Below are 14,901 nucleotides of genomic sequence, written 5' to 3'. Positions count from 1 at the left end.
GACCCCCTACCTATAGCTGAAACCATGTGCGTTTGTTTACGTTTTTAGTGCCTAAACTCTTCACCAGTTGGTTAGGAAACAGAAAGTGCAACTCTAACATAACATCTGCGAACGTTCAAGTTTGTTTTCTCTAATTAACTAATTTAAATAGCCATTAAAAATGGGTACAGACTGGGAAGAAGTTAAGAGACTAGCAGCGGACTTTCAAAGAGCTCAATTAAGCAGCACAATTCAAAGGTTAGTTTAAAATAAAATCGTAAGCCTTGGTTTAAATAATGATGTGGCAGTGCAGTTGGCGACTTGGCGCAAGATTTCTAATTCCTATTCCATAGATTATCAGAGAGGAACTGCATCGAAATCGTTAAAAAATTAATCGATTTAAAACTAATCGAGGTAATTTTTACGCTTGACGGCAAAGAATACATTACACCTGAACACCTACTCAAAGAAATTCGCGATGAACTCTACGTTCACAATGGAAGAATAAATTTAGTGGATTTAGCTCAAATATTGAATGTTGACTTGAGTCATGTAGAAGGCAAAGTTGGCGAATTTGTCAGCCAAGAACCGGACGTAACAATTGTTTTGGGACAGCTTGTTGATAGGTTTGAGCAAAAACGTAGTTAATTTAGAGAGGGATTAAGAGACTAAACTGTGCGAAAATGCACAATTTCTAGATCATATTTGGATAGAATAGCTGAAGAAATTAATGAAAAACTTCAACAACATGGTCAAATCACTATTGGAGAGCTGACTAAGCTATACGATCTACCTGGAGATTTTTTGCATAAAGTAGCTTATAAAATGTTTCACTCCGGTCTCCTAAAAATACATTTATCTAATGATAATTAACATTAATCAGGTTGTCAATGAAAGATTAGGGACTATCATACAAGGACAAGCGGATCAATTTGACCCTAGAACAATATTTACCGAATCTTACGTTGCCCAACACAGAGCAGTCATACGCGGAGTTTTATCTGCAGTGACTAGGTATTTCCCAAAGAACACTATGCTCCCTCCAGTTTTAAAGGCAAAACTAATTTAGCTTGATTACTATAGACCTGTACAAGTTTCAGCCATTATCAGTCGCTTTGGGTTCCCAGAAAGACTATTTTTCAGTATTTGCGAGGAATTGGTAAAAGAGGGAAGAATACCAGGCTCTCTTAGTGGTGGAAGGGTTAATGAACGTACCACTTACATACCCAACATCTATGCAAAATCTCAGAATGAATGGGTTGATAACTTCTTCAAACAAAACGGATACTTGGGTTAGTGATTCCAATAAAATACTTGAAACTTTGCGCTGAAACTTACAACACGCTGGTCTAGAATTTGACACTTTGGCAAGATTGGGTATCCAGGAAATCAAAAGCTACATTCAAAGAAGGTTTAAGAATGAAAAACTAATCTTTTTGAGTTCGTGTTGCATTGGAAGCGCAATTTTTGAGCAAGTCGAGTCAACCGTACAAGAAGCTATTGTAACCGGATCATGGGTCGATGTCCAGGTAAATTGGTTGCTTATAGCATAGATTGGGCCAGAGTGCCGTAAAACTAAACTCAAACCCCTAGCCAATCCTTCCATCTGTACTGAGCACTGAAGACGCCCATCAAGTGGTCTTATCCATCCTAAAATCAAAATCGAAACAAGCTTCCAAAGAACTCGTTTTCTGCGAGACCATGATAGTCAGTGACGCCCTGTTACAATCCTGCCTTAAACACTTTGAACCCATCATGGAGAAAAAAGCTAAAGATGACATACAAAAGGGGGTACACATCTTTGTCCCCAGTCAACAACAACAAACTGGAGGGTCGTCTACCGCTTCTAAAATTGATAGAGCCGCGGAGGAAGTTCAACAGAGTGGTAAAGGAGTTGGGAAACAAGACAAGAAAGACGACCGTCGAAAGAAAGCTTCAGCTGGTGGTAAAACTGGTGGTGGAACGCAAGGCCGGGAATCAAAGTCCAAGGCAGTTAAGAAGAAGTACAATGCCAGAGGTGGACGTGGTGGGGATGATAGTGACGATTCTGGAGATGATAATGAAAGGTCAAATACATCGTCGCAAGCCACCAAAGGCGGGAAACCAACCGATCAGTTGGAGTTTCTCACTGTAAACCAAATACAAGAGAATTTGGGACAGTTACACGAAGTATGGGGTGAAAGTCCACCAGATGAACTGTTAAAAGCGATAGCCGACCATATACACAGACCATTAACAAGGAAATACCGTGAAGTTGCTGAAAGTATATTCTTATCTTCTTCATCCCTGGCATCTGGAAGCGCGAGAAGGAAACTTCACGCGGAACTTCAAGAAAGGCTAACATCAACTTTCGCGGATCTTCATTTATATAGCAAGGGGATAAACTTGTTCAAAGGTAAGTTTATAATAAATAGTTTTAATCTCGAGTACTTTATGTAACGCGTGTTGTTACAGAGGACATACAAACTCAACTCATCAAACATTTACTGCGAACACTTTGTTCCGAGCTGGTTAATAGTTTGATAGGACATATCGCGATTGAACAAGGAGTTATTGGAAACCCTTCGGAATTGCCAACTGGATGTACGCCTGAAGTGCGCCAAAAAGTTATAAACAAGTTCCCGGAAGCCACAAAGACACCGCTGACTAAACTTCACAACACTTTGAATGGAAAGGTACTTAATACAACAATAATCCCTCGGAAATTGATTAGAGTATAGCTGTCATTTCTCCTTAGACCGTTGAAGACTTTTTGACTCAATTAGAGTCTGCTTGCGAACTGGGTGACTTCATGGTCAAGAAAATGGACAAGAAACGGGAACGACAAGCGTTATCCATCAACAAACAAACACTTATCGAACAACTAAACTCTACAACGGATCCTGCCTTGACTTTGCATTTGGCTGTTGTCCTTTTGTTTCAAACACAGACGAGAACCATGTTACATATCTCTGGAAAATTTGTACCCCAAGTTATCGGATTTTTGAGAACGCAACTGCCTGATGAAGTTTTCAAACCATTGGAGGAATGTCAAGGTAAATATGCGCATGTTTTTTTTAAACAACTTTCAAGGAAAAGTTATTAATTTCGCGTAACTCTATTAGATTTGGTCATAAAGTTATTTTCGCAAAATGAGGGAGAACCCAACGAAGAATTGAAACAAAAACTGGACGCGATATTACCCAAAATTAAAGAAACTGCTACAAACTATCGCAAGCCAAGCGCTACTGGTGAAGAATGAAAAAAAAAAAAAAAACTGATTAAATCAAAAATATTTTCTGTATGGGTTTATCTGGTAAAATAAATTTATTTGAACATTTTTTGGCGTACAATATTAATCATCATCATCATCATCATCATCAGAAGAAGAATCGGTTTCTAGATTCGGTTCTAGCGCTAGCTTGGCTCTTTCCTCAGCAAAATGTTGATCAAAAAAATCCAGATAATCGTCTAACTCCATGTACAAGATATTACTAGGAACTAAGGACTTTAAGGTGCTCCATAATTTTCGAACATGGTAGTAGGAAGTTTTTTCATCGAACTGTTTGGCAATGTCACCCCAATCTATTTCTTCTTCATGTTGCACGCCACTGTTTCGTATCAAGTCCAGGTACCTTATAGTGTCCCTTTTCGAAAAGCTTTGGCGTTTATGTTTCGGGATTTTCCAACGAAAAGATTTCACCCAATGGTAACTATTGGTTACGGTTAAATATTTTTTTTTAATATCTTCGAAAGTTTAGCCTAGAGCGTGTCTCGATCATCGTTAAATGACCCCGTATCTATCACCTTCAATAAGAGGTTAAAAGGTCATAATAACCTCGATGATAGATCCACGATCATTTAAACTTTGCCGGAGATTGTACTTTTGAAACTTATGACATACTTGCATTGATGCGCTGTTCGACCAGGTACCAACTTGGCCACTTCATGCCAAGGGATATTAGTATAGCGCCCGCGAAGTTCATCTTCAGTCACACCCAGTACTTTTTTGAGTGCTTCTAGAAGAAGTTTGTTTTCCTCATCACTCCAATATCCCCTGGCCTGCCCTTTCTCACGATGTTGAAGATACCTATATCTGTCCCTTAATCTTGTGGGAGGAACTTCCATAATTTTGGATATTTTGTTGAATTTGCATCCGTGCAGTTCGATCAAATTCAAAAGTGTCTTAGTTTCTTCTTGACTCATGTGCACGTATCGCGTTTTCATTGGCACTAATAATCTAGCGCGTCTGTAAATTGCGAAAAGAGTTCGATGGGGTAAACCTCTTCCCAAATATTGAATTAACTGCAGATCTCTCGCTTTCCTCCGGGATAGTCGTGAAGATCCTTTTGATTCGTCGTCCGCGAAGCAATTTATTCCGAGGTATTTAGCGAAATTTTCTTTACTAATATCGTATCGCTTTCGAAATCTTCGCATATTTTTCTTCAAAACACGATCCTCTTCCGGTGTAAATCTTGACGTTTTTACGGGAATTCCTTGCGCTCTAAATTCTTTAACCCTTTCCAAAGTTAACTGCCTATTGCTATTAGTCACTTGGTGCAAGAAAGGCATTTCATAATCCTCCAATGGGTCTGTCTCTTCGCAGTTTTCGTCTTCCGTACTTTGGACAATATCGAATGTTGCGATTTCATCTTCGTGATTTAATACAGTGTCTATGAAGTTATTGATGGAGTTTTGATTAATTTCACTTTCAGTATTTGCAAAGCTAACGTTGCGAGCTTCTTTGGACTTTTTGTTTGGTTCAGAAAGTTGAGTAGTAAGATCATCAACTATAAATTCGTCATCCATATGAATGTCAACAGTATCTGATAGATTTTTCGCAACATTGTGATCACTTTCAACTTCAACAACAGCGTGGTTATCGCGAGACTTTAAACGCTTTTTCTTTTTGGTTTTGCCGGAACTTGAGTCATCAACTGCATTTTCCTCAATCAAGTCACGGTTTATATTTTCAGAAACGATTATCTGTTCACTTTCAGCGTTCATATCAGAGTTCCCACGTTCTTTTTTGGATTTCTTGGACTTTTTCTTCTTGGGCGTTGCTAACTCCCCAGAACGTGAGAGCCTCATGTCGTCATCCGTCTGGCTGTCCGCAATGTCTATCAAGATTTTGGCGTCAGTATGATCAGTTTCAACTTCACTACTGTTTGGGACACAATCTTTTCCAGATTTTTCACGTCTTTTCTTTTTTGATTTTCTTGGACTTGAGTCACCAATTCCATTTTCCTCAACCAAGTCATAGTTCCCACCCTGGACACTTTCAACGTTTCTATCAGAGTCTCTACAATCTTTACTGGATTTTTTCTTCTTTTTCTTCTTGGGCGTTGCAAACTCCTCAGAACGTGAGAGCCTAATGTCCTCATCCGTCTGGCTGTCCGCAATGTCTAACAAGATTTTGGCGTCATTGCGATTAGTTTCAACTTCACTACTTTGACTGACACAATCTTTCCCAGATTTTTCACGTCTTTTCTTTTTTGATTTTCTTGGACTTGAGTCACCAATCCCATTTTCCTCTGCCAAGTCATGGTTCACAACTTCGACACTTTCAACGTTTTTATCAGAATCTCTACTGGATTTTTTGTTCTTTTTCTTCTTGGGCGTTGCAAACTCCTCAGAACGTGAGACGTGATTCAAATCAACCCCATTGTCCTCATCGGTCTGGCTTTCCGCAATGTCTATCAAGATTTTGGCGTCATTATGATCAGTTTCAACTTCCTTTCTGTGACTGACACAATCTTTCCCAGATTTTTCACGCTTTTTCTTTTTAGACTTTCTTGGACTTGAGAAACCAAAAACCTTTTCCTCAAGCAAGTCATAGTTCCCAACCTGGACGCTTTCAACGTTTCTATGAGAGTCTTTAAAATCTGCACTGGATTTTTCGGACTTCTTCTTCTTCTTGGATGTTACAAACTCTCCGGAATATGAATTATCAACTGCCTGACTTGCTGAAATGTCTCTTACATTCTCCTCGCTATGTTGATCAGTTTCAACTTCAAAACTTTCAGTATCTTTTACATTCTTTTTGCGCTTTTTCTTTTTGAATTTGGAAGGGGAATGAATTTCAAGCTCATCATAATCGGTACTAAGTACATGAATTAAGTTAACATCAGGAACTTGATTTTTCTTTGTTATGTCAGGCACTTTATCAACACTTGCAGTGTTTGTATTGTCCAACGTTTCACTGTGTTTTTTCTTTTTCTTTTTGGGCTTTCGAGGTGAAGGGTTTGAATCAACCTGGGCTTCATTTGATAAATGATGATCTTCATTGTCACTCTCGCTAAGCGAATGAACTGGGCCCAATAACGCCTTAGAAGTTTTATAACTTTTACTTCCTCCGTATTTTTTGGAATGTTTTCTTTTATCGTCATGATAAAAACCCATTTCGTTTATCCAAATTTCGCCCCCTTTAGGTTCAACATTACTTTCAGTAACTTCTAGTAACTCCGAGTTTTTACGTTTTTTCTTTTTAGAACGTTTATCCTTAGTTTTTAAGGAAGTATTTTCAAATTCCGCGATTACTTTGAGTTCCGAATCCGACGCGCTAGAAATTTCTACAACTTTTCGTTGACCGTGATGTTTTTTACTCGGACTATTATAGTTTGCCATGTTTAATTCGCGTCTAAATAATTCAAAACCCGCGTCTCTCATAATACTCAATTCCACGTGCTTTCTAGCAGACGAACCTAAGCAGCTGAATACAGTTCTATTCAGTTCAGTTTTAAAATGCAGCTGCACCATTTCGGATAGTTTTCAAATCCCAAAGGATTCAAAATTTATCCTTACATAATATTCCTTGTACATAACCACCTCTATGTAATAACCTTTGACCTACCCCCCCCCACCGAAAAAAGATATCAAGAATTTATGTCAACAGAACATAAATATAAATTACAGCAATAAAGTTATATAATTTCCATAAATTTCATTGGTAATTAACATACTTAATGACGCAATGGGTAACTAACTAAGCAGTATCATTAGCTTGTAGGCTCACCACATTTTAGAAACAAAACCCTACGTACAAACACCTTGATATCATTGGGGAAATGAAATGAAAAAATAATGTAGAACATTTTGTGTTATAAGTAGGTTGTTTTCATATATGTGAAACACATCTAAGTTTGTGGAACTAGCTTAATAGTAGGTTGGGTTTATGCAAATTAGAGGCATTAGCAATTAGAATATGATGTGCATCTCGTAACTTTTAAAAATGCAACATAGCTCAACACAATTCCAAAATGCTAATCAAATAGGCAAGACTCCAAATAATGCAGTCTTATACCAGGTTAAACAATTCGAAACAAACATGCTTATAAGATATGTCAACTTACTGTACACCTCAGTCGATGTGGTTCAAAATCCACAGAAGAAGCTGTGTTTACAAACTTCACACTGTTGTAGTTGTTGGCTAATTCTTGATTATGGTGATCCAAAAAATGTTTAACACAGTTCAAAAACACTTTAGACTAAACGTAGGTGTTCTTTACTAACAGTACACCATTGAAACACAAGTTAAATAGTTAAAAAATCTTGTTAAAATGTTTAGACACAACGTGATAAATATCTTTGTCAAAATTTCAAAATGGCGTTTATGTAAGCCTTGGCTTAACAATGAAGGCAGACTGGGCAGAGGGCTTCACGTCTCTACATAATTATGCCCAAAAACGATGGAATTTTGAACAGATCATACCTTAAAATCCACAAGACAATTTTGGCTTAATTAAACTAATTTCCGATCACAAATTCACCGACTTTCGCGTACAAATTCCGAAAACTGTCGGCGATAATAAAATTACGGAGAAATGGAGAATCCTTTGTTCGCGAAGGAGCCCGCCAGACCGACGCTGTAGCGGTGTTCACCTTCCCTTGGAAAAGGGCGCGCGGGGGGGATAGGTAATATGTCACGTGATCATATGCAACTCTCGGGGCATTTTGAGAGAAATTCAAATAAGTTAACCTAACGTGTCTCATCCGTAAAAGTGATAATTCTACCAATATGGGACATAATAGTCGATTTTACAATATTTTCTGTGGAAAAGGTACTCAAATACTTCAAATAGATCGTTATGGACTAAAAGTTGACATTTTAGTCAGAGATGTGATAATATATTTCGTATTTTTACTGACAACAACTGTGATTGCTGTCTGTCTGGTTACCCCAACTATGTTTTACTTCACGAATCCATTATTCACGGCGTTAATCGAGGAGCCCTTTGATTCTGAGGGTTTAACGTCTTTCAAAACTTTAAATAACGTTCCTGATCTATGGCTTTTTCTTGAAAACCGTTTTCTGAAGACAGTATATTCGAGAAAAAGTCCTTTCTTAGCGAATGAAACAAAAATCCAGGACGATAACAATTATATCTTAGATCAAAATATTCTCTTGGGATCTCCCAGACTCCGACAGTTGCGAGTTCGTAATGACTCTTGTAAAATTGTCAGAGACTTCGAGAAAGCCGTACAAGTTTGCTACGGTGATTACACTAGTACAACAGCGTCCACTGAGCCATTCGGCCCTGGCGTGGGGACCGCCTGGACTTATAGTACCGAAGCCGAAACTGACAGTCAAGGACACGCGGCTAAGTACTCGTCATACGATGGAAGTGGTTACTATCAGGATCTTGGTATTACACTCAGCGGCGCAGAGGAAAAATTAAAGCACATGAAAGAAAATTTATGGACGGATCAAGCCACCAGAGTCGTCTTTCTAGACTTTGTCATCTACAATCCCAATAAAGACATATTTAGCGTCATCCGATTGGTCGCTGAGATGCCTCCGCTTGGTGGTGTTGCACCATCCTGGGAGTTCCAATCCGCGTTTTTCAACCATTTAGAATCGAAAATGGACTACTTTATCCTAACATGCGAAATAGTCTTCTCTATTTTAATCGGCTACTACCTTCTAAGGGAGATCGTTGAAGTCTGCGTCTTGAGCAGAGCGTACTTCTATTGCCCTTGGAATTATCTCGACGTCACTATCATAACAACGTCCATAGCCTGCGTGGTTTTCTTCGTCTACAAGTACTACAAATTCAACCACTTGGTGTCAAACTACATCGCTAAACCCCGAAACTACCCAAATTTTGAGAAGTTAGGATACTGGCAGATGCAGTTTCAATACACCTTTGGATTGGTGGCGTTTCTGTCCTGGATCAAAGTCTTCCAGTACATCAGGTTTAACCAAACCATGGCCCAGTTATCGGCCACCTTGTCCCGTTGCGCTAAAGAGATTCTAGGCTTCGGTATCATGTTCCTTGTCGTTTATCTAGGGTTTGCTCTATTGGGTTGCAATGTTTTTGGCACTGAGTTGAAAGAGTACCGGACAATTCCCCAAGCAATCATCACCCTCTTTAGAACAATATTGGGTGACTTTGACTTCGAAGCCATGCAAGACGCGCAACCTATCATAGGTCCATTGTACTTTATCTGCTTTGTATTTTTCGTCTTCTTTTGTCTTACTAATATGTTCTTGGCAATTATAAGTGACACATACACTCAGGTAAAGTTTTAGACCAACAAGTTGAAAATCTATACAATACTGTCAAATTTTGGGTCATAGGTCAAGGAAGAGTACCAGGAGAATGAGTCGACGGCGGTTGTACAAAACCCCAATTACTTCAAACTAGCCGGTGCAAAAATGTCCAAGAAATGTCGGGACTGCTTCCGTAGACGAAAGAATAAATACGAAAAGTTAAAGTTGAGGGTAGGGATAATGCGTTTGCGTAAAGGTGGTATGACCAAGAGCGAAGTTGACGCGGCTCTAGCCAGTAGACATTTAGATGAAGCGTATGAGATTGACCAGAAATATGTAGATGATATCCTAAACAATTGGCAAAGAGTGAAGGAAGAGAAGAAGTTCAAGGCTGTTTCCAGGAACCCACGAACCTTAGCAAGTCGAAAAAATACCCCACAAGTAAGATTTCAACTCAATTTGACATCTAGGTTTGGAATTATAATAAAAATAAACTTCTAGCAAGAAAAAGTCAACGTTGAAACCAAAATCAGTTTAGAAGAAAGAATTTCTCTGCTTGAAAAGAGACTTCAAGTGCTTGAAGCAAAATCCTTCCGGCAGCCGAACTTAGATATGTCCAGTGATTAGTCTAAACATACCTTTTTTACAATTACAATTCCTTTTATGTGTTGAATAAAACTTCCTTTCTAAATGAAGTGTCCTGTTTCAAGTTTACTCTTCCTTAGTTAATTATAAAAATAAAAAAAGTAATAAAGAACACAATCTAAAATAGTTTGTACGGCCAATGAAATTGAAAGCTCTCTCTCTCTCTTCTTGGATGGAGGAAAAATTACGCTGAAATTACTTTACCCTCCCGGCCCGGTTTCCCTGAACTACTCTCAGCTGCACTTAGAACTACGTTGGGGTCGAACAAACGCTTTAGAACTAGTTTCCTAACAGGTGGTTTCCTCCATAACGGTTTCACTCTCTCATATGGAGTAGGACCAGACACCCCAAAGGATGCACGGTTCAAGAGCTCTCGCAATTCGTCATGGACAAACAGTGCTTGTATCGCTGCTAATTTCAGGTAAGCCTAAATGTAGAAACCATTTCTCGGTTTTTAAATTAATTTTCTAATTAAGTTTAGACTGTTTTTAACGGAGATTCGAATTGGTATTAATTTATCAAATATTGGAGGTGGTTTATGAATATTAGGGTCATTAATTGCCTTTAGGGTATATGACAACACCCAGTTTCACGATTTTCATAATTGTTCTTATTAGATTATTTTTCAGCTTGGGTTGGCTTGGGTTTTCTTATTTTTGAGGGTATCAGTTTGATTTAATTAAGCCTCAATTGAAGTTAAGTTTCACTTATACCATCCACGTTTGGTTATACATATTATTTGAGATCATCCTAGTCCTTACCCTGGTATTATGGCGTCACTTTAGACCTTGCAAAACAGTTCAAAAGCGAATGAATAACCTTTATGAAAAATCCGTTTTAATCTATTCAAGCGAGACAATTTTAAAAGAGTTAAATCAAGCAAAGAGAGCTTTTGTTTGTGCGAAATTGACTGTTTCTATATTAGGTTTTTTCCTACTCATTATAGAGAATTTTTTATAATTACCATTCCATTTAAAAGACTACGTGTATATTTTTAAACTTTTAAATAAATGTAGTTAGTCTAAGAGTTCCCAATGTCATAAACCTAAATTTACTCGTTGTGAGTAAAGTAATTAGGGCCAAATTATTCAGGCCTTTATTAAGAAAAAGGTTCCCAAGTGACGTGATATTTCAAAATCTAAAATTCTCCTTTTAGAACCTTATATATAAATGTTCATGAATTTGTTTAATTTTCAAATGAAAATTGAGCTGCTGTATTAGACCTAATTCTCAACGTCAAATATTTGAACTTAATTTTCGCTATGAACTCCATTATATACTGCCTTTTAAACTTCCATTTTAACTGCATTAAATGTCAGTTCAACATTCATTTTATGATTAAATCAATGTTGCCTAACCTCTGCAAATATTAGAACTTAATTTTCGCTATGAACTCCATTTATACTGCCATTTAAAACTAGAATTTAACTGTATTAAAAATCAGTTGAACATTCTTGGTATGATTAAATGCAATTGTTGCCTAAACTATGCATTTCATCTATTCAAATTTAAAATTTATGAAAACTAATTTTAAACTTAGGGAAAATGTATCAAAACAATATTTAAATGTCAAAGTAGCACGGCATGAACTAAAAATGGTGGCGATAATGAAAAGTATATATTTTAAAAATAAAAGCGGAATGAAAAATAGATAATAATGTAGCGATGTAAGTTTTCTGAACCTTTTCTGGGTCATTGATATATAACGACCGCTTAAAAAAAACTGGTCTTAAAAACCTCTAAACCTGGCTTAGAGGAAGTCAGGAAGATTACGAATAAACCTCCCAGTCATTATACCCCACGTAAAAAAAACTATCCAAATATTATTTTCCGATTTATTTGAATTTCTATCTTATAAAAAACCGTCGCGATTAAATTGACCAAAATAAATAAATAAACTTTCGAGTCAACACTTTCCATTTGGAATATCAAGTTTCTTCGCATCGGTACTCAACCGCGATCAAAAGATAATAGATTCATTGTGAAGACTCGACGTTTAAGAAAAAACTAGTTTCCTTAATTATTAATTAATTCTACTACTTTCCCATCACTTTTGTATCTAATTAGTCTGCCGAAACGAAAACGGTTAGAAATAGTTATAAAAAATTTACATGGAAATAATTTATATAGTTTTCCGTTTATTTATATGGAAATAATGAACTATTTCGAAGACTTTTTATGCGGTTTTAACAAGAATTTATTTGGTGACACTTAGTGACAGGTTTGAGGTACCGCACACAGACCGTCACGCCATAGATGTTGCTCTCTTTGTTATTGGTTAATTTAAAAAAAAAACTCGTTCGCGTAAGCTTACCTTACCTAATTATAAAGGGAATATCAAACAAATTTCTCGATATTTTGTGTTACAGTCTTAACACTGGTATTAAACCAACACTTCGCAAGCTGCGACGATTTATTACAACAGACCAATAGATTGCCACGTGCTGTTGTACCATTCGGATGGAGTCCGAGAAATATTTACCCCATACAATACTACAGACCACCTTACGCCGTACCAGTAGCTCATTTTCCCATACCAGTAGCCCCTAAACCACGCCAAAGATACTATGGTCGACGCCCTTACGTTAACATCAACACAGTTGACACCAGACACACTCAAAATTCGTTGGAAGACCAAAATCATTTTGAAAAAACAACCCCGGAAACTACCAAAAAGGTTGAGGAACCGATAGAAATCAAAAAGCCATCGGATCTAAAAATACCATTAGGGTTACCAGCTCGACGTCCTTCGTCCGAACATAACCCAATTCCCAAGCAAAATGGACATCACGTTCCTGAATCAGTTCAATACCCGAGTCATCATCCACCGGTACATCATTACCCTGTCCACCATGAAATTCATCCACCCTCAATAAGCTACGGGGCGGGATACAGTCCCAGTTTTGACACCATGGAGTTCAAGCCCAGTAACTTCCCCGAACAGTTGAAGGAGCGAGAACGTAAGATTAACAACATTGAAGTTGAGAAGAAGGTTGAACCACCGCGTAAAGTTCAAATCACCGAAATGCCCAAAACAAGCGCCTCTAACATTGAACGAATGCTAACCACAGTCTTCAATACCCCCCGAAGTGACGAGACCAATTCAACAGCCAAGAATGAGATACGAGGGTACATTTATGAACAGTTTCAGACAATGGGTTTCGAGTCATTTTTGCATAATTTCACGGAGTTTGACAAAAATGAGACGGTATATCATTAACTTATTACGATTACGCTACCGTTACTGTGATTAACGTTCATTAAATTTTTTCCCATAGGATGGTAGTGATATTGAGATAGAAGGGTCAAATATCGTCGCGGTTATCCCTGGGGACAACGCGGGATCTCCTCAAGACGCCATTTTACTAGTTGGGGCGCATTACGACACGTTTAAAGACAGCCCTGGTAAATACCCTAAGTCCTTTAAGAAATTCAAAACTCAAAAATTCTTACCTTATCAGGTGTCAATGACAATGGTTCCGGTATGACAGTGATGATGGAGATAATGAGGAACTTGATGGCGCGTAAATGTAGGTTTCAAAATAGCGTCATGTTCGTCGCCTTCGATCAAGAAGAGATGGTATAGTCTTTCTTTTTTGGCTATTCTTCAATTACTATTTGATTAATTACTTATTGTTCTCGCAGGGTGGTTTGGGCAGTTTTCACTTTGTCAACGAGTACTTGATTCCAATGGTCTTGCAATCCGGTCGCGGTACTTTCCAAGGAGCTTTCATTTTGGACACAATCTTGAATTACAACGCGACAAACAAATCCCAGGACATGCCGGAAGATATCCAAGAAGCGGTTCCTTCAGTTAATAACTACGTGCAGGATCACGGAAACACTGGAAATTTCTTGTCATTGATGTCCCGTTATGCCATCGATTCAAACTTGACCAGCAGTTTGAAGAAGGCTTGGTCATCTTTGGACAAACCCGAATACATGTTGCACGATATGCCCGTTGACCTCGGACGAGTTATTCCGCCAATGGATGTCCTGCAGAAGAGGATGAATTTTGTACGAAGTGATCACGCCATGTTCTGGTACCACAATAACACCGATAGCTATCCTAGAACGTTAAAATCCATCTTGATCACGGATACTGGCAAGTTTAATCTCATTTTCGAACACAACCCGAGTATTAAGTAACATATTATAGTCCGACTAATTAGGCCTAATGTTTTTACGAAAGCCATATTGCTTGACTTTGTCGTCCAATTCCTACTTTTGGGAGTTTAGTACCACCCCCACTTACCTATAATTTTGATAGGTCCGTTTCGAGGCAGAATGCGAGAATGTTACCACACGGAATGCGATGACGTCAGTTTCGTGACCCCCGAAAACATAAACCTGGCTAAAAAACTGGGCGATTCTTTGATTATGAGCCTCCTAGACTTGGGAAACGGTTCTTGTTCAAGTAATTTAAATATTCTAAATTAATTCACCTGGATATTCGTAATTAACTGTTACAATTAATTGGTAGACCAAGAATATTTGGCGTCAACCTACAACGAAGGTAGCAGTCTAACCTTGACGATAGCCGCTTGTCTCCTAGCGGCTTTTCTACTTCTTTTCAGTCACGACACCAGAATTTAAACTATAACGCTAACCAAAATTAATTTTAAGTTATAAAATTCCCCAACCTAATTAAACTTTAATTACTATTTATGTAAATACCTGTAAATATATAACTATTTTTAAAAGAAAAATGCAACGAATTTAGCGTCTAGTTTCAAATATTATAAAATGCTGTGATATAATAAAGTGTTTTAAATTTTAATTTCGCGAAATATGATTATGATTAG

General features: G+C 37.8%; 4 protein-coding genes across 4 annotated transcripts; 3 read left to right on the top strand and 1 right to left on the bottom strand.

The window, feature by feature from the left end:
* The first annotated feature begins 30 nt into the window (after nt 1-30).
* Nucleotides 31-3,299, top strand: Ufl1 (UFM1 specific ligase 1). The gene is made up of 10 exons (XM_089845479.1): nt 31-237; nt 333-605; nt 678-792; nt 863-993; nt 1,063-1,271; nt 1,333-1,508; nt 1,573-2,374; nt 2,434-2,654; nt 2,717-3,014; nt 3,084-3,299. The coding sequence occupies exons 1-10, from the start codon at nt 161-163 to the stop codon at nt 3,218-3,220; spliced, it is 2,439 nt and encodes an 812-aa protein (XP_089701605.1). The 5' UTR covers nt 31-160; the 3' UTR covers nt 3,221-3,299.
* Nucleotides 3,300-3,313: 14 nt separating this feature from the next.
* On the bottom strand, nt 3,314-6,732 carry LOC149654095 (uncharacterized). Its single transcript, XM_089845473.1, has 2 exons — nt 3,863-6,732; nt 3,314-3,671 (listed from the first exon to the last, which is right to left on the bottom strand). Exons 1-2 carry the CDS (start codon nt 6,715-6,717, stop codon nt 3,314-3,316), a joined length of 3,213 nt encoding a protein of 1,070 aa, XP_089701599.1. The 5' UTR covers nt 6,718-6,732.
* A 1,243-nt stretch (nt 6,733-7,975) lies between these two features.
* LOC149654094 (polycystin-2-like protein 1) lies at nt 7,976-10,078 on the top strand. Its single transcript, XM_089845218.1, has 3 exons — nt 7,976-9,478; nt 9,539-9,892; nt 9,953-10,078. The coding sequence occupies exons 1-3, from the start codon at nt 7,976-7,978 to the stop codon at nt 10,076-10,078; spliced, it is 1,983 nt and encodes a 660-aa protein (XP_089701344.1).
* A 301-nt stretch (nt 10,079-10,379) lies between these two features.
* Nucleotides 10,380-14,836, top strand: LOC149654093 (uncharacterized). Its single transcript, XM_089845171.1, has 7 exons — nt 10,380-10,517; nt 12,466-13,304; nt 13,375-13,501; nt 13,558-13,676; nt 13,742-14,201; nt 14,367-14,513; nt 14,580-14,836. The coding sequence occupies exons 1-7, from the start codon at nt 10,451-10,453 to the stop codon at nt 14,690-14,692; spliced, it is 1,872 nt and encodes a 623-aa protein (XP_089701297.1). The 5' UTR covers nt 10,380-10,450; the 3' UTR covers nt 14,693-14,836.
* The last annotated feature ends 65 nt before the right edge of the window (nt 14,837-14,901 follow it).

This window comes from Phalangium opilio, unplaced genomic scaffold, assembly GCF_054372755.1.
Source record: "Phalangium opilio isolate 3A_F unplaced genomic scaffold, DU_Popi_V2 ptg000079l_1, whole genome shotgun sequence".
Classification (NCBI taxonomy): domain Eukaryota; kingdom Metazoa; phylum Arthropoda; class Arachnida; order Opiliones; family Phalangiidae; genus Phalangium; species Phalangium opilio.
This window is presented reverse-complemented; position numbering and strand designations above follow the sequence as displayed.